Genomic DNA, 22,761 nt, shown 5'->3' on the forward strand with positions numbered 1-22,761 from the left:
CTTTCACTAAAGGTCACTAGATGGACAGAAATTACATTTATCAAACCACAAAATAATTGAGCTTAAGCATTGCTGGCATGTACAGTCTTGACTTACTTATAAAGGAGTCTAATGTGGATCCTCAGCGCAAGAACAAGGCCTTAAAATGCAGAGTTGGGAAACAGCTAAGAAACTCTGGGAATTGTTTGGATATGCTACCTTTATGGTTCAATATTTTCAAGATACGAAATATATAGAGTATACCATCATGCCAGCATACGATTTTATATAACACAGGGAAAGTTATATAACAACATCCAGACTAACTTCAACAGGTTTAGCATGAAGACACTGACAACAAAGGCATTGAACAACAAAAAGCAAACAGAAAACACACTTGGAAAGACAGCAGGTTTTCTCCAGTGCATGCCAGGACTTCTCCTGCAAGGAACAAGTCAACCAAAGGAGTTTGACTCACATGAAGAAAGAGAGTAAAGAGGGCTATGAAAGACAGGACTAAAACAGAGGAAAAAATAAACAAAAAAAAAAAACAAACCCAACACACGCCACTCTAAAATACAGGCATGGGTACCCCATACTGCTTAGCTGTGCACACTGCATACAGGATAAGGAAAATTACTCATTCCTGGTCAGAATGGGAAGAACTGGCACGTGGGCCAGCACCATCCACATCCTAGATGGGAGTCTTGGCCACGAGGCCATCACCTACTCTGGTTCCACGGCCTCTCCCTTCCTCATGCTGACCTGAATTTGTTCTGAACTCGTGATCCTTTATCCAGTGAAGCACGTTTCAAAGCCAAAGGGCAGTTTCAAAGGATCAGTACTTTCCAAATATTCCATGTTCTTCAGGAATGAAAATTCCTGAGCAGCTCTGCATATGAATGCATATTACTTCAACAAGTAAAAATTCAAACAAGGCTTTTTTTTTTTTTAATATCAATTCTTATCAAGTTTAAGACAAACCCACAAAGATTGAAGCAGTTCAGTAAAGCTAACAACACTGACACTGAACTGTTAATAAAAGAGTCTATAATTGTCATAGCTGAAAAAATCAGAAGCTCTTCAGGTCAGAAGATCAAGAAGCAGCATCGAGTACACGTTTTTATTTACATAAATGTGTGTGTGTGTGTGTGTGTGTGTAGAAAATAGAGCCACACAACCTGATGCTCTGCAGTCACAAAAGAAATCAGTGTAAGAAATTATTCTTAATTGTCTAGTACTTGCACTTTAATATCAATTCTAGAAGCTTTTTTGTTTGTTTATTTGTTTTAGAAAAAGCTTACCTCTGGGTCCAAGCCAAACATCAAGGTAGCTATTGATTGTTTTATCCAGAAGTTCCATTCTATAACCTATTGAAATGGAAAGATGAAAAATAGTTATTCAGCTCATATAAGTATTTTTATCATGTGAATACCATCTGCTAGGGTTAAGAAAGAAAACATGACAGGATAAAAACTGCAGATATAGACTGGTCCTTATTAACATGTGTCAGATACAGAAAGCTTTTTCTAGCCTCATAAAGCCACTGACATAAGAGTAGTATTTCCCATCAAAGCATTTAATCATGGATCTAGACCCCTAGAAACTTAAAGTCAAATTAACCTCAAGCTCTTTTTTTGTTCTGCATTTTAAAGTTAAGATGTCCCCCTGTATTTGCACAAGATCCTTCTACAAAGAGGGGGATTGGACCTCAAAAAAAATCATATCAAAATTCTTAGAGGCATTAAAAAGCTTATTTTAACAAACAACCTCATGTAGCTGGCAGCACTAGCTGCTGTATTTGACTATAGAGGAGAAAGGGAAGGAAAAGTGAAAACTGGCTATGTTATCACTTTTTTGAATAAGTTACTGATTACAGCTATGATTAACAGCCCATAAAACTACCAGATCAATCGTTACAGAATGATATAGAGAGTTGCAGAGGCAAGGATGGAAAAATTGCCATTTGTGGCATGAAGGGCTCCAGTTGCAGAACGTCCTTAACGGGAAAACATTGCCAAGTAAAACTCAAATATCACCAAAGTCAAGGGATTCAAGTGCCATCTATCACCTCCTTGCACAAGCCAGCATTTCCTGATAGCACCTGGTACACTGCAGCATGTAAATCTGCTGTACCCCTATAAGGTTTAAGCAGGAAGGAAGTAACAATCCTCTCCAATGCTGGCAGAATCAACTGCAGAACCAACTATACACAAAACAATTTTTATGAGAAACAGTCATTTTCTTTTCGATTAAAAAAGTCTTCCAATTCTTTTCCATCTAGAATTCCTTCCAGCTTCTTCAGATTGTTACAGCTGTGCTGTACTCACTACAATAATTTATCCCAGTTTTATATAATAGTTTTCACTATCAGTGTTTCCCCCACTGAAGTAGCAATATTAGCAGCACTTTTTAGCTACGCAGAATAATACAGGAAACCACGTAAGCTGCCAACACACCCATGCTGAAAAGTGCAATGATTAGGCAAGTATACATGTAGTCACTAGCAACAAGGAAGAACACAAATGTTTTCTTTGGTTTTAGCTATATAAAAATCCCACTTTGACCTGTAAAAACACTGCCTCCTGATTTACAGAAGTTAAATGAATATTAACTCTACTGCTACTCATCACCTGGAAGTGACATCTCTTGTTTAGAGCCTAGCAAGGTTTTGTACCCCACCAGCAGTGAAGAAGGGAAATGGAGGAGGAAAGCAGGTGCCACCAGCACGTCACATTGGCCACCCTTCGCTCAACCCTTGGCAGGAGCTAAGGAGCCACCTCAGCTTCAGCACGTGCCCAGCAGAGCCCCAACCTCCCTGCAGCTCCTGCTTCCCGACAGGTGAAGAAAAACCAAACCTACTTGGATATCTGCTTTTAATTCCCTTGTTCTTTCACATAACTCGACATCTCTAAATCATGAGGCCCAAGGGTTTACAGGTGTTTCTGGCTGCACCACCAAATCCATCCTTTCCACAGTGGTTAGGGCTACTCAGAAGAGGACCTTTCAAACATCCCATGCAAAGTCTTTTGACTGTTTTGGGCTACAGAGAAACTACCAAACAAAAGAGTTTAATTACAAGAACTTGGAGCATTTAAAGCTTTGGAGTATTTATAGCCTGATTCATATGCCAGTTTTGAAGGAGCCTAGTCAAAATAAGGGTATATTTCACAAGAACACACATTTTTTTGGTTACAGTAGATCACATAAATTATGAGTGAGCGGGTGAATGTCCACAGCATTGACAGGCTGGTATTCTAGGAACAATGCAAAGTAGCTGAGAAGATGATGCTTTAGTATCAAGACCTACATAAGATGCATGAACATCAGGAAGACTTTTTCTAAATAAGTACCTAATTTTCGAGGAAAAGGAGGAGGGAGAAAGGAGATTGCTGTGGAAAATATTCTATCTGTCAGCTAATAAATAACCCCAGGAGAAGAACTCCCCAACTGGTGATTTATTGTGTTGTTTCAAATCTCTATTTAATCGTTCTGTCAGTTTTTACTTTGATCCAAAAGCAATTGATTTAATTCTGCAACTCTGCTCCCTCACTCGACCATCATCATCATCTTGATGCAGCTTCACACGTTGAGGAAAATGACTTCAGATTGTAATATGAGATCCAAAAAAATAAGTTATATGAACTGAATTCACTTCCTATAACTTGACTTACTGTATATATCCTTCAGTGGACCCTATAACAGTCAGACATGAGTACAGCTAAGGAAGCAAAAACAAACCATGCCTACCTACAGCAAAGATGGCTAAATGAGAAGGCAAGGAATGAAATTTGGTGTTCAATCCTTTCACACACCGGAAGCAAAGCCCTTTCCAAAACAGAAAGCTTTCTGCAAATGTCTCACCTTGGAAGGTTGCTACTCCAAAGCAGCTTTTGTTCCAATATTATCACATAGTAGATTATAAAAGACTCAGTGGAGGAAACTAGTCCTGGTGTTGATTTCCAAAACTTGCAGAAAAAGAAGTTGTTTCAAAAGGATTTCATTTGTATAACAGAAAAACAGTGTGAAACAATCTGCTTTTGTTCTGGAGGGGGTCATGTGAAAATGCATCAAGTCTCCTGCCAATAACTACACAACATTAAATACTGCTTCAACTGCAGCAACTACAAGGGTCCTTTTCTAATTAGAATAGCTTCCCAATTCAGAGGAACATCAACTTCCAGAAAATTTAAACCAGTTGGTATTTGAAACATTGTGACCAGTATGTTTCCTCATACTGAAAAGGAGGAAATTCTGGAGCTTAGAACTTGTACGAACAGGTAACCAGCTACTCTTTTTTATCTAGCAAAAGTCATTTCACAGCAAAGAACACAATCCAGCAGCTGGAGTTACTATCTCTGCCTTTCTGCCTTGGACTGAAAATAAACTGCCCCATCTCCTACACAATTTTTAAAATGTGGGAAGGCCCCTGAAGCCCAGGGCAGGCCAGATCAGCATCTGCAAGCGCCTATGAACACTGGGGCAGGACGGATCAGCATCTGCAAGCGCTTGGGCCTGTAACTACAAAGCACTTTTACTCCCTAAGGTCCAAATATTTAATCCCAGAAAAAAATACATATATATTTAAACAAAATGCAACAAAATTCTCTTTTGTTTTAACAGATGCTGGAGATTCTTTCTTACAGGCATACCAAAGACTTCTGAGAATTCCCAGGCTCTCACCTTGAAAGACATAAAAGCAGACCTCAGATAAACTTTGAAAAATGCAATGGAATTTTCATGCTCTCCTGGTATGCCCAAACACTATGTTAGTAAACCCAAATAACTCACTGACGTCAAATGGATTACTTTCTTCTTCTAATGTCCAGTAGCATAAAACCACCTCCTATTTTTTCACAGCTCTCCTTTTTAGAGCAATAAGTGCATAGAGTTTGAATATCTACCGAAAGGCAATGACTGGTAATGTCAAAAGTTGTAAATGTTTATATCCCTTAAGACCAAACCAAAACAAAAAAGCATTAAATAACCATTAAATAACTATGAAATAAATGGCTGCTAACAAGATGAAACTCAGAGATGTGCCCAGTCTATTTCTGCTCAAGTTAAGAATCGAAGCACGTGTGAGAACTCCGGCTTGCATAACCACACGCTGGACTGTGGTTCAGCCAGAAAATTTGGTTCTCTGGTCAAGATCACAGAATACTACTGAATACATAATCTGAAATTGTTCTGAAACTCTTCAAAAATATCAATACATTAGAACTATATGCAAACTACTCATAGGCTTTTGGTCAAAATTTGGCAATACTACTTACATTTAGGAAGTCTACATGTTGATGGGTGACCACCCAGTCTATCAAAAAATGTGTTTTAGATAGTGTGAAAATTTGAGCTATAGCAAACACCATCATACAGGATCCACCAGCACATGAGAAGGCCACACAGTGCCATCATGTAAAAACACCAAATCCAAGAGATTCTACCCAACAGAGCTCTTAACTAGAAAAGCTGTGGAAGTTGGAAGGCTGAAGTTCTCATCAGCAGAGAAAAGCAGCTAGTTCTCATCGGCAGCTAGAGAGCATTGGGAAGAAGGAGAAAAAGGCCCTTCCACATCAAAACAGAAACACCTTTCCACCCCAGAAAGACCACCTCCCTTCTCAATTTGCTCTTACCAGGCAGCAGGGCATCATGACACTGGCCTGACACACATCGGCTGCCTCAGTTTCCTTTGGTTGATATCCAAGGTACTTAGATGATAAGATGGAAGAGGAGACGGAGCACAAAGCAGTTCTTTGGAGAAGAGGAGATATTAATGGGAAGCATAATGAGAGGATGTTCACTAGGCCTTTGTCCTCATGTTGTAAGTAGTATTATTTTAAGGAAGTAACGAATATAGTGGATCACATCTTTAGCTATCTTTAGACTTTAAAAACTCTTAATGTCTCCAGGCACCATCGATTTTTTTTTTCATAGAACTACTCCATTAATAATAGGACTTCCAGTTCTGCAACACAAAATGATCTAAAGCCTAAGTTTAATTTTGAATAGAATCCAGTAAGATAGAGCCCTATCACAGAAAATCAGCCTTTCAAAACAGAAAAGTGCAGGAGGTTTTTGAAATGTTAAGTAGGGTGTCCTGCAAGTCCACAGAACATTTTGCTTTCTCAGTCTGCTTCCAGTGCTATAAACTCTGATACACACTGTGCTTCACCTGCCACTCATATATACAATATATGGCAGGCAGGAAGATTGAACATTACTCTGCAATTTGGTCCAGGCGTAAATGGCTCCTCTGCCTGGCAGCAGAAAATAAAGACCTATCTAAGATTAAGCATTTTTGCTGTGGAAATTTATTGATTTATAAAAGTTTTTCATACATCCCATAAGAACTGATATCATGCTCTTGCAAGGTATACCACTACTCCCTGATTAAAAGACTACTACATATTTAAGTATTTTACCAGATTCTTAGGTAGAGCGGTACCTAGATGAGACTTCCTGTTCACTGCTGTTGGAAATCAGCCACTTTCTCCATCATTAACTCAGCACCTGGAAGCCTAATTTTAGGTGCATGATTCTGAAAACGTTGAATTATGTTTTCTAGTTAAAGTGATGCTCCCAAGTCCTTACAACAGCAGAGGTAACCCCTCTTTTCCATCCTCCAGACTACAGCAATGACGCTGCTGCTGATCTTGCAAATCTGCTGAAACAGCAACCTTGATGCCCAGAAGACAGCACCGATAAGCAAAGCTGTCGGCACCTTACTGCCCCTTCACCAAAGCTGCCCAGCTTCTCCTTCATACTTCCAAATCCGTAAGGCTCCTTTCACAAACTCTTTCTCCTGCAGTTTGCCCCAGCACCAGATTGCCTTTTGCTCCCTTTAATTCCCTTTTTAACTCTGAGGCGAGCTTGATGTCAGCGATAAAAAGCAGTCGAGAATAACTGTATTGATCTGAAAGTGCATTTATTTTATGGGGGGGAACCAGGTGAGGCATGAGCACAGCAGATTTTGCAGTTTATCAAAATGCAATAAGGAATTTTTAAGCTTTATTTTGCAGCTGTATCTCTGGCGAAGCAATGCAGAATTCTGGCTGGCCTGGCACCGGTACAAAACATATGCAGCCACTTGCATGAAACTCAGGGAAGTGGCGGAGTTGGCCTTGAACAGTTAAACCTTCTTCAAGGAATTTGAAAGGGAAGGAGGTAAAGGATTAGATAACTACAGGGATAATTTCTTGCCATTACTTTTTCCTCTTTTTTTCCCCCCACTCCATATCTTCATTAATAGACAACTTCATACATAAAGAAAATTATGCACGTAATAATTATCTTAAAAATGCTTCAACAGTTCTAACAGAAACAAATGAAAAAAAGAAATGTGAAAAAGAAAATAGTTTTTGGAATAATTATGTCCATTACCTCATTAAACCTAAGGTAAGCATCTTCAGGTAAGTGATATAAAACAAATCCTACATCCTTGCAGTTTTATTCACATTTTCAAAAGATATAAGCTATTGCAAACTAGAATTTGAATGTCCTAGGATTAGGACAATAATATATGCTTTAACATGGAATAGCTTCAATCTAAAGAAGAAAACCAAGGATGATGGTCAAGTAGAAAGAACAGACTGGAAACAACCAATAACACACACCCACTGAAATACTGAAAGTAGGCAGATGTAAATAAATACACCACTTCCTGACCCCAGGAAGATGGAAGCAACATCCATTTGGAAATATTTCTCTCAGGATGCAAAATTCCCATGTGCTTGGAGCAGAAGCTCCAGTGCCTGTCCGTGCTTGGTAAAATGTTTTTTGCAAGAGTGTGTGTTTTCCTGAAATCTAACGTTTGAGGCGATACCCTTAATCCAGCTGCGGCACATGCTTATACACCAACTGTGGTACTGGAATCTTCACTGCGGTTGCCAGCTTATAATATTGTGAAGTTACCTCAAGAAACTACACACTGCAGAAGTACTTGCAGAAATAAAACAAGGAGGGAAAGAAAAGACAGGGCAAGCGAGTCCATTCAATCGCCTTGTTTCTAACAGCGCTCCACACAGAAATGCCTAAGGACACTGCACAAAGAAGACTGCCTGTTGGGACTTAAAGAACTTATTTTTAAAAACAGGAAAGAGAAGAGAGGATAGACGTGTAGCAAAGTAGGTTCCAAGAAAAGTTGAGGCACAGTGTCTCTTAAAACAGCTTTGCCTCAACTCCCTTCTTTTCAGACACTGTTTTAGCACTTGGTAAACCTTCTGCCTGAATGCAAAATTTTCTCCTTCTTTCAAAAGCTTTCTGGTATTGCAGGGGAGCAAACCCTGCCAGCTGGAGCTCATGACAGCAAACCAGCCACAAGAAGCTTGGGAAGCAAAAGAGAGAGTTGAGAAAAGTAACAGAGCAACAGGTACACAGGGACCCAAAGGGACTACGGTCTTCATTGGCTCCCGAGTCACCTGCAAAAAGGATGGCAAAACTCCTCTCCCTTTCTCCTTACAGTAAGGGACACCTCTTGCTCTGCTTGTGCAACTTGCTTAATCAATGTCGACTTCCATAAGAGAAAATAAAGATGCAGTCCCTGCAGCCTATTTTACTGACCACCCTTGGCCCAAAGGGCCCCACAGACCCTCCACCGGTTGGGTGCAGCTAAATCAGCAGGGTGCAGGCAGGGCACTTGCTGAGCACAGAGCTGCTGGGGTCACAGGCAACGGGTCCAAAGGACAGAGCAGCCCAGGCTCGTGCGATCTTTGCCAGGACCCACTACCAGCAGCACAGCTCAAGCGTGCAAGCTTCCATTTAACACCGATATCTCATAATTCCATACCAAAATAAAGATAAAAGCAAGGAGTAGAAACAGAAAGAGATACAAAAGAAGTGGTTCTGCCATATGAACCTCGATTTCATCCAACATCCTGCAGCAGCACCATCTGAGATGTGCAAAAATCAGCTCTACAAAAACGCTGTTGCTTCCAAGCAACACTCTGCCAAAGCCTGAAGGCAGGGGACATCTGAGGATAACACTGAAAGTATAGGGTGTATCTATAACTCCGTGTATTTATTAGCTTGAAGCTAACTACTTGGCAAGAAAACATAGTGTGCAGTTAGTTATCCAGTAAACAGGATTAGCTATAAGGAGGTTATCTGGGGTTCATGTGATGGCTAGATATAGTAATCCAATAAAAAGCTGAGAAGCTAGAGAAAGATCATAAAAAGATTTGAAGGCAACAGCCACAAAAGTAATGCTGGACCACGTAATGCTGACTAGCTCGGAGATGCAGTACCACACAGAACCAAAGTTAGGATGCCCTGCTAAGATATGTAGTAGATACAGCCCAGGAGTTCAGAGATGGGTAAATGACACCTTTTGGAGGATCACTTATGTTGGGAAAACTAGATCACACTGAAAAAAAACACCTAAAGAAACAAGTCAATGTTAGGGGAGTTACAGCATGTTAAGTACTTACCTGTGTGCATGGGGTAGCACCTGGAGCGCTATGGGTCAAGTGAAACTCCCTGGTGGGCACCCAGAAAAAGATACGCAATGCCCTGAATCAGTTACGCTCCTGAATAAACTACTACATTATTACCAAAATGAAAGAGAGAGGTGTGTATCGACCTTGTAAACCCACACCCACAACACTTAACGTACAAATTTAGTACTTAGAACAACATGCAGCCAGTTCAACATTTCTGTATCAGAAGTTCACAACTGAGTAAGCTGGTGGGTTTTGAAGGAGTAGGGCCATTTCTTGTATTTTTTGTCCGTTTTAAGGAGGGAAAGACCAAACTAATCAATTAAATGAAAATATTTTGGTGGTAAGGGCTTGCTGTAGTCTTATTACTGTCTCTGCATATGGTCTTTAAATGGATCACTGCGGAAAAACTGCTGTCTCAACATCCTGCATCTGTCAAGTTGTTTTTCTACAGGGAAGGTTGTACTAGCAGAAATGTGGGCACCCGCAGAAGTCAGGCAGGAAACTCCAGAAAAAATGATTTTGTTTCCTCTCAAACTTTTGCCGCAACAGAACCTTCTGTGCAACTCACTCATTCCCACAGCTGATCCAGCATCAGGCAGGGGCAGTTCGTAACTCGGGGAAAATTAATCTTGCCACAAGGCGGCCTCTCACTCGTCCTTCCCTATCCAACGACGTAAAGGGAAGCAGGGGAAAATTTATGCAGCTCCCACGAACAAAGCAAGAAAATTACTTTTCAGACAGGTCTGATTTACTGCAGGAGCAGCAACAGCGCAGGGAGCTGCGAGGACACGCGGCTCGGGCAGCACAGATGTCATGAGCTTTGCTCAGCCTCAGCTGGTCACAGCTCTGCACTCGGCAGCGGAAAGGAAGGAAACACACAGTCAAAAGGAAGATGTGTGTTTTTTAAAGCAGAATTCTAAAGTGTCATTAACATAAGGCCAAAATAAAATGCTTTGTGCATTTTATGCCGTTTTACTTACAGGAATAATTCTAGCGAAAAATGTGGGCATAGCCAAAAAAAAGAAGAAGTGTTAAATATAATCTGCAAAAGGCCATACAGAATATATCCATGTCATGTAAAGCTTACACAGAGCTCTCATATATCATCACAGCAGCAGGAGCTAACAGAGATTACTGCACTGTAAAAAGACAAAAAAAAGGTTAGCTGAAATGGGCAAAACACCAAGAAAACTGATGATCTCTTAGGCCGCTTGACTTTGGTTCTGCCTTGAAAAAGGCAGCACTAAGGATGGTCCCAATCCACAACAGCTGCGAAGCACAGAATGCAAGGGAAGAGAAGCCTAACTACCAAGAGACAAAAACACACGGATGGACTTCTTCAAAAACAGCAACTTGAATTGTTTTATTTAACTTGGCCACAACAAAAAATATTCCAAGGAAATAGGGAGTTGATGAAAGTAAACACATAGAAAAATAAAAAATGAAAAGCTAAAGAGGAGTTCAGATAAACATGACTGACAACTACTACTACATGCTGATCAGCTTGCAGCTAAGGACCTTGGGAGACAGAGATGATATTTATAAATTCTGTTCTCAGTCTTAAAGCAAGACCACAGTGATCTGGAACAATCTTGAATACAACAGCCTAAGACAAAATTCCAACATGAAATTTGACTTTCTGATAATGTCAAGCACTTTAACTTGTTGCTCAGAGCTCATAGTTAAACTTCTTACATAAGAAAAACACTTTGCTAGATAATTAGAAAATGATTTAGACATCTAAAATGAAATAGTCTTCATTACTATGCTACTTGTAGCAAAGTGAAAAACTAACTTACAAGGAATTTTATGAGTGATAATATTTTGCCAAAGAGTGAAAGATGGGAAAGAATTAAGCTGTGTTTTTATTAGCTACACTTTTAAAATAACTCTTCAAGTTGTGGTGAGAAGAAAAGCCTACAGAGCCTAAACCTCTCTAGTAAAACTCTGTGCACATCTGTTATATGAATGGCAATACGTTAAAAAATGTTCAGCAGGCAAAACTAAATCTTTAAATTTGGAAGGGCACCTTTTTTTGTACATGCTACAGACTATGCTGACGAATGACAATTTGGATAGCAAAATTTCTTATTGATGCTTGCAGCAGAGGTTACCTTCTCTGGTGTCCAACCACCATCTCTAGGTTTAATGTGTGATAAAAGCAAAAGACATTCTTGTCCAAAATACCTCTTTCATTAGCCTTTTTTTTTTTTAAATATTGAAAAGAAAATTCCAGCGGTAAGACTTTTTCCTAGCAATGCTTTTATCACATTATGGGATACATAGAATAAAGATCCACCATGCTAATGTGCCCGGATTTTAGAGTCAGATATGGTAAAGGCTAAAAGCACAAAGTGGTATTCCTGCCCTTTTTATCATCTCCTCCTCAAAGACAATACTGTACTAAGCAATATATGTCATTCAGAGATTACTATTCTTCACATTTACTAAATGATGGTTAAAAACTGTTGAAATCCCTGTGTTCTTAGAAAGAGCGTCTTTGGGGACTCAAATCTATTCTGTAACCACCTCTGAAACATAAATTAAGATACAAAAGGTTTACAAACCTGAACTGTTTTATAAAACAGTCACCTGTAGTTGTGCATTAAAGCCTGACATGCATTTCATAAAATCAGAAAGTATTCAGTCTACACAACTGAAAATATGACTGCTTTGTTATTGCTCAATTTGGGTTTATATTTGAATATCTTATCCATTTTACCTCTGTACTGAATGCAGAGGGAAAAAGCCAATAAGGCAGTGAATTTAAAAATAATAATAATAATAAAACCTTTTAAAAATAACATTAGTGATCTCTTCCTGTATTTTAATGCAACCACTCAGCAGCGGCGATAGAACAAATCAATATACAAGATTAAAAAAAAAAAAAAAAAAACAAGGCATGCTTTTTTTGTTCTGCAAGGCCTTGTCAGACCCTCAGCTTGCTTTTGTTTACTTCAAAGACAGATGATTACGATTTTTGAAAGGGCAGAAGAAAGGGTAATGAAGTTGGAGGGGTTCTGCAACTTGTCAAGTAAAAGCAAAAATCCAGCACCGCCTTGGACACGAGGGCCTTCAGAATTACACAAGAACCTGATAAAGGTTGCAAAATGACAGGAGAAAACTAACATCTTTTAAACTCCCATGATATGTGGTATATCCAGTTGATGACACTATTGGCTCTAAAATTTCTGCAAATGCAAAACTTTTTACCTACAAGCCCTTGGGGGAAGCAGCTAATGCCTTACTAGGGCATTAACCCCTGTTGCAACACGCTGGCCAACTTGGGTGTATTCTGTTCCCAAGAGAACAGACAAGGCTTCTCCATGTACTAGTACTTCTTCATTCGCTTACCATTTTCTCTTCATCATGACACGATGGGCTCCCACTCTAAATACTCCTAGTGACACCTTATGCACGTCTCCTGTACTCACAGAATTGGTTGGGTTGGGTTGGAAGGGGCCTCTGGAGATCATCTTGTCCATGCAGCCCTGTCAAGCAGGGCCCTCCAGAGCACGCGGCACAGGGTCATCTCCAGGTGGGTTCTCAATGTCTCCGGAGAAGGAGCCTCCACAGCCTCTCCAGGCAACCTGCTCCAGAACTCTGTCACCCACCCAAATGGCCGCCCCAGACGTCCCAGCCCACGGTACCGAGGCTGGTGGCAGCATGGACTCAGGGACGGGCGAGCACAGCCACGAGGGCCCAACGCGGCCTCTCTGTGCAAACTGGTGCAAATCAGAGCATCACAAAAGTAAATGTCACTTAAAGATCGTGGGGGTCACAGAAGCCAGAATTAAATAATCACAGAATCATTATGGTTGGAAAAGACCTTCAAGGTGGAGTCCAACTGTAAGACAGGAAACAAACAGCTCAAGCCTTCTACATAAGTTATGTGAAATTTGTTCAGGATTTTCAACTTCTGCCTACTAAAAGAATGGAGAAAAACCTGTGAGTGATCAAGTCTGCTGTACTAACAGCTTGTTTTCCATCACTATATTGTACACATTGTAATAATTAAAATAAATAAATAAAGGGAATTTCTGAACTGTGTTGCAAGTAGAACCATTTTACCTATCAATACAATTTCACAAATGCAGTAAGCCATGCTCATCACAAGTTTAATGTAAAGCTTAACAACATAATAAAAGGCCTTTGCACAGTGGTGAACCAAGGGACAAATGCATGATCTGATGGATAAATACACACATGACCCTAATCTGAGGCAAAAAATATGGGCATTTGTACCAGTTTACAGTATTTATGGCCAATTAGGAGTGAGCACTACATGCCTGCATTGCAAAAGGGAAATGAACAAACAGGAATTAGGCACTGGCTGTAAATGTTTGCTGCTCTGCATTCACACAGTATAATATATACAGTAAAATGCCAACATAACTGTTACGGTGTCTTTGAGAGCAAGGGTCAGTTCGATGATGGGCTTCTACCCGTTGCCACAGCAATGGGTCCTCCAGCAATGGGTCTTGGTCAAAACCATGTAATTAACCATGGAAATTGTCTGAATTAACACGCTTTTAGATAACTGTGAGTGTCATGCACTAAAAGTAGCATGACATTTAAACTTTCACATAAGTCTTTTTCTAAAGGGCTGGCCAATGTTAAACATTGGAGAACATCATCCACCTAACTGGTTAAAGATCTGATTATCGTTATTTAAGCCGCAAGACAGTAAAGGCTTTCCGCTTCTATTTGGGTTGGAGATGACTTCCCTGGTCAAGCCTCCAAAATATTTCCAAAAAATAGGTAGAAATAGGACTTAATTCTTCAGGAAAAGGTTAAAACTAAGGTTAACCTTAGTTCCTGATTAAGTTATACATCTAGAAATAGCAAGCCTGAGGTGAAGCCTGCAAACATTTTAAAAAAAAAAAAAAAAGGCTTGGATTTTCCCAAATCTTGATCCTCTTAAGCTAAACCAAACCTGAGGACACAGGACCAACACAAGAACTAGACTCTGTGTTTGGCTAAGCCTGTTGATGGCTGGTAGAAAAAGCAGTGGCCAATACACAAATCCTTGTGTAATGTATTAGTCATTTCTAAGAGCTTCAAAATCTGATTTACTTCTATCTAAGTACAGATAATACAACTTTCATTTATTATCTGGTGACAGTTATTATTTAAAATTAATACAAATGTAAAACAAAATAAGTGAAACAAGCACCAATGCCATTTTGTACCCTCATGAATTAACTAAATATACAGCGTAAAGATACAAAATACTGCCAGATGTATTTAAGAAGCTAAAACTCGTTATTCTATGACTTAATACCTGTTAGCTTTCTTTCTTCACTTCTAACACTGATAATATCTATAAGAATCGTGACACTGCAGAAAGATTCATCAGAACACAAATTCTTTAAAAACTACAGTACTATTGGAACTCCAGTCTATGTCTTTCCATTTTGCAGCAAGGTACCTGAACTTGTGCACAGGAAGAAAACTGGTGTTCTCCACTCACAGAAGATGCAGCTGAGCAGTATTTTCAAGGCCATGAGAAAAGAGAGATAGAAGCACTTTGAAGTGATAGCAGAATAGAAATAGTCGCCTTGTTTAAATTATCATATTTTTTGAGATGCTTGGTCAGTAATGTAGGAACCACAGAACAAAACTGAAAGCTGCAGGACACTTTAATGCACTTTTGCTATAGCTATGAGCAGGTTTTGTCCCCTGAGTTACTCTGTTTTCAGCATACCTAAGCCATTACTCAGGAAAACACGAGTAATGCCAAATGTTTGGTATAAAATTTTAATACACGGGTTAATTAAATCCAGAGAGCTTTAGTGTAAACAGAAGTTCGTGGAAGATTTTTTTTTTATATTTGTGCCTGCTTGATACGCCGCTGGTCATTAACAAATCTATTACTAGCCCAGCATAACCTCCTGAGCCAGTAATGCTTCAGTAAGGGCAGGCATCACATCCAGATGTGCTGGGATGCTGGGAGCAATTCCCGATCCACAGCTCTGCGTTCAGCAGAAACATAGTGATTCATTTGTTCCTGGAGAGGTGACAACTGCATCAGGCAGCAGCATCTCAGAACTGGCTACACCTAGGAAGGGAACTTGTTAGGCTGCCACGGAGCTTTCTAAATGCTTGGAGCCCCGTGTTCGACGCGAGTCGAATACTTCATCGAGGAAATTAAGATAATTCTTCAAAACATAGAATGCACTAGGGAGGCATTTTCAGATCACCTACTTCAGATGTTTCTGCTGTGCTCTTATTTACCATAGAAGATGGTATGTACTAAATGCCAACTCACAAATAGAGAAACCAGTGCATTAAATTTTAGAAAATAAGTTTCACTAAATACATCCAAGAGAGAGTCACTGTGTAAACAGTCCACAGCAACTATAAAATTTACCTTGATATTACAATTCAAGGCAGCTTGCTTTGTTTGCTTTGCAGATTCAAAAAAAATCAATTCAGGTCACTGACTGCAATACCTTTATCGAACAGAATTATAAATGTTGTTCTACCAAACACTAGCAATAGCCTTAGGTGTATTCAAAATCCCACATACGAATACCATTTTTACTGATCAGCACATACAAATTTCAGAGGCATCAGCCTAAGCAATGCCCTCTTGACTGCATCGGTGCGTAGTCTAATACCAAAGTTAAGCAGTGTTAAAAAGGCCATAACAAAATAATTTGAATTTAAAGTTTTTAACTGAGTACCTTCTTGATATGCAATGCATATTTTTTTGATTTGTCTGTGTACCTGATCTTTCATCTGAGGGGAAAAATGGTTTTCAGTGTGAGTATGCATGAACTGTTTGGACTTCAGGAGCCTTGTGATCATTAAAGACACATCTAAGAATTACAAAAGAAATTAGAAACTATACTGTATATGATAGAACAGCTACAGATTGCAGGGATCACTGTCCCTTTTTGATGTGCTTTGAAGTCTCCATAGGAAAGGCAGTAAGCATCAATTTCTTCAGTCTGTTACAAAGTGAAAAACAGGATTCAAAAGCATATATTGCATCTTGGGAAAAATATACTTTGGTACATTTTAAAACCAGGAAAACAAGAGAACTACCATAGGCCAAATGCATCAAAAGTAGCTTCAGAGATCTGAACCTTATAGGCTAGCTTCAGATATGGCAATGAGAGAAGATAACAAAAGAGGACTGGGACTGAGACAGTCCCAGAAAACACCAGGCAGAAAACACCAGGATAAGTAGGTGCCTTCAGAAGCTCTAAAAAGAGCTGGCAAATCTACGTTGAGCTTTGGCACCTTCAGGCAGGCAGCACAAGTAGCCTGTGACCCATCGTGAGACACCATTGGGGAAAAAAAAAAAAAAAAAAGGCAAGAAACACCATGAAAAGCCTTTGTATGTAACATTGCTTCTGCTAGGAGAGGTGGGAGAACAAACCTTCACGGCATGGAATAAAAACCACCAAGAACCCGCTTATTCCCAGAGGCTCTTCAGACATGAAGGGGCCTCTCCAGTGACACCCACTCCAGCAGACGAGTCTCTGTAAAACACGGGACTTCTGGTCTCCTGCCTCAGCAGCAAGAAGGCTGCTGCCCCGGTCTCTGGCGAGGCAGGAAGCCAAGTGCTCGGTCATCTCCACGCGAGCAGCAAGGTGACACTCAAAGTGCCACCGAACCTTCCCCTACGTGACTACGGCACGGGAACATGCTGCTGGGAAAGAGGCACGGATGGATAGGAGCACGTCCTAGGAGTTTTAGCACTGCAGCCAAGTGGGAGAGAGGGGACACAGGATGCAGAGACGCAACATTATTTTAACAAGGGCTTTATATAATACCTGCTTCTCGGGCAAGTGCCCTGGGCAGCACTGAGAGGGTGTTAGCTGGGCACTGGCTTCATCGAGCGCAGAGCAAGGACTGCTGAAATGACAGATCGTTAGAGGATGCGATGGCAAAGACAACGTCCATTTTAGCCGTGCTTTAAAAGTAGCTCCTATACATGAGCAATAATGCTCTGTTCTAGTTTGTTTTTTTTAGCTCTGCAGAAACAGAAGTGTTTGATGTTGCAATGTCTGTGGCCCCAAAATGAGGAAGATAAAGAAATGAGGTCTGTTCACTCTTGAAAGTATTTAACCAGTTATCAGCTGTGTGTCATTTACAGCATCTGCTCTCCAAGCAGGCAGCTCTGAATCACCCTCCGCAACCCAGGATTTCCCATAGCGACTACCTGAACTTGGGCACCAGTTCAGTTGCCCTAAAATGGGCAGTTGTGCATTTGAAAAATCTGAATATTCAAACTCACGTCCAAAAAAAGCTGCACCTAGAGAGTTGCAAGAGAATGACCGATATCAGAGACCACCCTGGATGCCTATCACACTTATAACGATACTTCTGTTGATAGAGTTACATTTTTTGGTTCAGTTACAAATAGAATTAAAGCAGAGAACATATGTTTAAGCAACGCAAAATGAAGGTCAAAAGGAAAAGAACAGATTAGACCAGAGAATTCCAAGTATTTTATTTTTCAAAGTACCTCACAGTACTAGAAGCAAGGCATGCAACAAGAAAAAGTAGTGTTGGGAAACAAAGACATCAACTAACTGAAAATGCTGCAGTGAATCTGCCTACAGTTCAGCCAGACAGCACATAAATGTACCAGTGCTAATGGTAAATAGGGTATGTTGCAAGTTACAGAAGTTTTGGTCAAAGATATTTTATGTAATCAATTGCTGGTGCATAAAATACACTATACATTATGCAGCTGCATTTTAAAAAGGCATGTGCATCACAATAGACTAGCCTGCTTGCCAAACTCTACGCAAACTTCCAAGAAAGCTACACTGCGTGTGATTTTGTGACTGTTCTCTACAATTGCTAAAACAGGAGACTTAAGTTAGTTTACTACAAATACTGGAGTTAAAAAAAGCACTTGCAAAGACATCCCTGAGTGCCACCAGCAGCAAGCCTTAGTTACGTGATATGTACCTTTAAGCAATGCAGTCTAATACACAAAATCCTGGCGTTTTCCTCTTCTCCTTGACCTCTGAGTCTCATCACTTGGCAACTGTGCTTGCAAGGGCAAGGCCTCTCTTAACCCCAGTGAGCTCAGCTGGGGCATCTCTCCTATGTTCCTAAAGCTGGAATTTCCACCAAGCTGAGCCCAGCACCACAAGTTTAAGGGAAATCCTAGCCCTTTGCACACAGCTGCAGATACCCTCAGAGCACCAGTTCTGACCTACCAAACCTCTTCTGGCTTGAACAACTGCCTTGGTGACTTGCTATTCTGAAAAGCCTATATCCAGTACATAAATATTCACATATTTGGAATGTAAGATACTGCATCTCTCATTGCCAAAGAGCATTAGATGAGTATGCACACACAGGCTTGCTCTCCCTGATGCAGTGCCCACTTCTTATTGCTGGCGAGGAGGTGCCAGTATTAAGTTAGAGCTACGAAGTTTTCTAATGACAGACAAAATCCTCAGGCTGCAAATAAGCCAAAAGGCTGGAGTGAAACCTCTGGGTTATAGCATAAAAAACTGAAGTGTTGGTTACGAGCACGTATTAAAAATAGGTATGTTTCCGCTTTCTGCCCTAGCAGCTTAATACCGACGCAGCAACCCCAGAAAACCTCACCCACGTAGGGCCACCAGTGACAGCTCCAGCTCACTGCTTAAATTCACCGTGCAGCTTTGCACATCTACAGCCCAACCCCGAGAGCTGCCCGAGCCCCATGCGACGCCGGAGGCGACCTGGCCCCACACGCTGGCGAGCGGCTGTGCCGGCCGGGGCTGCCTGCGCCCGCAGCCCCGCTCGGCACGGGGTGTCCCGGCTCGGCACGGGGTGTCCCCGCTCGGCACGGGGTGTCCCGGCTCGGCACGGGGTGTCCCGGTTCGGCACGGGGTGTCCCGGCTCGGCACGGGGTGTCCCGGCTCGGCACGGGGTGTCCCCTCTCGCACACGGGGTGTCCCCTCTCGCACACGGGGTGTCCCCGCTCGCACACGGGGTGTCCCCGCTCGCACACGGTAGGTTCACAGACTTCCTGCCCCGAGGCACGGGCTACGGCAGCACCCAAGTCTCTGTATTTTCCCTGCCCCTCGCTCCCTCCTCCATCGCTAACACGCGGCCAAGCTCCTTCCCCGCGTTTTCCACGGCGGTCCCTAGTTCCGTCCACGGTGCCGAAACCTTCCCACGGAGCCGGGCGCACTCAAGGCGCGGGAACACGCTGCAAGCGGCCGCACTCGGCTCCACACACGGCCGCGACGCGGCCTCCCGCTCCCCACGCGGGCAAAGCGCTCGGTTCCGAACAGAAACCACAAGGGACATCCCGCGTCCCGTGCCCGGAGGCTCCTCGCGGAGCAAGCGGAGCAGCCGCTGCTCCCGCCCAGCCCGGAGGCACCGGGGCGGCCTTGGTTCGCGTGCCAAACCGCGCCGCAGGGGCACCTGCCCCCGGCCGGGCAGCGGGCAGAGGCGAGACACGAACACGGCGCTTCAACCCCCCGCGGCAACGCGCCACGTACCCGGCCCCGACCGCAGCCCGCGGCCAAAGCCCTCCAGGAAACGGAAGGGCTGGAGCAGCCCCGCGTACGGGGCGGCGCGCCCGGGCGCGGGGCACACGCCGCCCCGTACGCGGGGCAGGCCCTGCAGGCGGGAGGCGCCGCGGGGCTCCCGCCGCGCTCGGAGCCGGGCAGCGCTGCCGCCGGCGCGGCTCGCGCCGCTCTCCCGGGCGCAGCATCCCTGGCGACGCGGGTTGCATCATGCTGCGCGCTCGCAGCCGCTCTCCCGGGCGCGCCCTCCGCGCCGCTCCACTTGTTGCGCGCCCCGCGCCGCCTCCCGCCCGGCCCTGCTGCGCTGCGCTGCGCTGGGGCCCCGCGGCCCGTACCTGGTGCTGGTGCCGGTGCCGGCGCGGGAGGCGGCGCAGGCGGGGGCTGCGTCGCGCTGCGGCGCGGAGGGCGGCGGCGGCGGCGGCAGGGGCGGGGCGGGGAGGGGCGCGCGGCCCGCGCCGGCCGTGGGCTGACTGTGACGTAACAGCGGTGCTGGGGGCAAATGGGAAGCGCGCTGGGCAGGGGGGCGCTATGACGTCATAGCCGCCGGGGCCAATCCGGCGCGCGTGGAAGGTTCGGGAGCGGGCGGCGGGGCCGCCCCGCGGGACCGTTATGCGCCAGCGGCGGGAGCGACGCGGGCCCCTGAGTTTGCCCTGCTTGTTGTTACAAAAGCATTTTCCTTTTTTCTTACTTTTTTTTTTCTTTCTTTTTTTCCTCACGTCAGTCCCCGCCCATCCTGCTCGGAGGGAGGGGTGCGCTGCCTTGCCCGAAGTGAGGCTGTGGTGGGGGAAGGAACAGGCACCATGTTGGAGTCCGATGGTGGAGCAGCTTAAGACAAGCTGCTGGACCTTCCTGTGGCCCCGAGTGGGCGCTCTGCACAGGGTGACCCTGAAAGCTGGAGGGGGGACACAACACTATGTTGGGATGAGGAGGGATGGAGACTGGCCCTGAGGATGACCTGACATCGTGTCGGGACATCACGGGGATAAAGACTGGCTCTGAGGTGGAGGTGATGCTGTGCTGAGGTGTGGTGTCTGCGGCTGCCCCAAAAGGGGGATGTGACACCATGGCGGTGGGGGGGCTGGCCATGGGGAGACGCTGGTGTGCGTGGAGCCCTCTGGCAGAGCACCATGGTGAGCCCAGCACTTCGAACACGCTCCCAGAGCCTAGTTTTATCAACACACTTGTAGAAAGAGAGAAAATCGAGTGTAAAAAAAAAAAAGGGTTTCCAGTTGCTGCGGCTTCTGGCTTGCAGAAAGGGTGGGGATTTTGTGCTCTGGCTGTGCGTGGCCCCGTTGCCATGAGATGTTGCATGCCCTTCAGTACAAAGCGGCTCCGCTTGGGTGCCTGGCAGCGGAGGATCTGGGTGACCTTATTCTGTCTCAGTTTCGTGTGTATGAAATGGAAAAATTATGGTTACCTCATGGGGGTTTTTGATAGCATGTGGTGAAGTGTTGCGATAAGCGTGCTGCGGTGATGAGCGCTGTCGGAAAGCCTGCGAGGAAGCTAATCAGGCTGCCCGCAGAGGAGACTTTGGGAGGCATCCAACAAATAAAGCCCCCACACTGAATAACGAAGTTAAAACGAAGTACTGAATAGCTGTGCCTTAAGTGAGTGTTTTCCATTTGAGGCGATGAAGCAGGAGGCCTCTGTGGAAAAAAATACATGATCGTGTAATTAAAGACTATCATAATGAGATGAACCACGGGCCTAAATTAGTGGGCATAGTAAATTGGATTATTTTGTTTCCTAGGTTCTAAGTAATGGTCTTTGCAGGATAATAATGCTTTTGAATATAATCCCTGTGTATAATAAAGGAACAAAATTTTAGTTTGATCCTATAATAAAGCCTGCTTTTTGTTGTGTGATCTGGGTGTATATAGCCAGCTTGTCCTCATAGTGTCAAATGTCAAGGAGAGGAATCTTAAAGTATCCTGTTTGGCTCCTCTCCAACAGGAGGATGTGCAGCAGAGAAAGAAAAATCCCCTGTACCTGCTCCAGATAGTTCATTACCTCAGTTAGATTTTAACAGCAAGGCAAGGGGCAATAGCAAGCCACCCTGAGAGTTAATATAGCCAAAATAATGTTTGTATCTCCTCAGAATGTCTCTCTCGCACATCCTCTGTCATGATGGAAGATGATCTTATTTTTTTAAAAGTTTGCTAATTGAATAAAAGTGTTAGATAAAGAAAAGCTTTGCTGTACAAAGAAGAGGAGCTTGCAATTTGAATGACTTTATCCGAGATCCAATACCTGTGCTCAATGGGAAGAGATGAACTGTGGAGATAGCAATTTTAGGAAGTTGGAGGAAAAAAAGATTTACTGGAGTTTCCTCTGTAGCATTGTAAGACTGTACAGTTAAAACTATTGAGATTAATCATGTTAACCCAATGTCCAGTTGCTTTTACACTAATACACTGGTCCTGTGTTCATGGTCATAACTGTGTTGCAACCCAGCCTGACCTGATACAAGTTCAATGTGCAAACAGTTCCTAAAGGAGGTGCTGTGTTGGAAAGACGGAACGTTATGACAGTTTGTTTGCTTAGTTTGATCAGAAACAATCTTTAAACTTTTACAGGAACAAGAAAAAAAAAATCCAAACCAAACATCTGGGCTTCAACATGTTGTTTTATTTAATCTTACTTGACTGGATACAGTTTTGTTCTGCAACCATGTAGCCTGCAAATAGACTCTCTCAGCTCTCCTACTCTCTCTTTCCAAATGCAAACTGTAATCCCCAAAGTGACCATGGACAAATTCCTAATGAAATAAAAAGTATTTTTATGGATTGCAGGGCAGATGACAAATGCCTGTTTTTACTGCTAGATAAGAAGCTTTGCAAAAATGTGAG

At 43.1% G+C, this 22,761-nt stretch overlaps 1 protein-coding gene across 1 annotated transcript in view; it reads right to left on the bottom strand.

Moving 5' to 3' along the window:
* ELOVL5 (ELOVL fatty acid elongase 5) overlaps window positions 1-20,307 on the bottom strand; it is a 33,951-nt gene extending 13,644 nt beyond the window's left edge. Inside the window, exons 1-2 of the mRNA XM_088530619.1 lie at window positions 20,248-20,307; window positions 1,284-1,349 (exon numbers count right to left, since the gene is read on the bottom strand). Of these exons, the coding sequence (XP_088386745.1) occupies window positions 1,284-1,341 (58 nt within the window). The 5' untranslated portion in view covers window positions 1,342-1,349; window positions 20,248-20,307. The remainder of the gene's footprint in view (window positions 1-1,283; window positions 1,350-20,247) is intronic.
* Window positions 20,308-22,761: the final 2,454 nt, after the last annotated feature.

Source organism: Tinamus guttatus, unplaced genomic scaffold (genome assembly GCF_059628265.1).
Source record: "Tinamus guttatus ecotype Peru unplaced genomic scaffold, ASM5962826v1 Tinamus_guttatus_pri_ptg000383l, whole genome shotgun sequence".
Lineage (NCBI taxonomy): Eukaryota > Metazoa > Chordata > Aves > Tinamiformes > Tinamidae > Tinamus > Tinamus guttatus.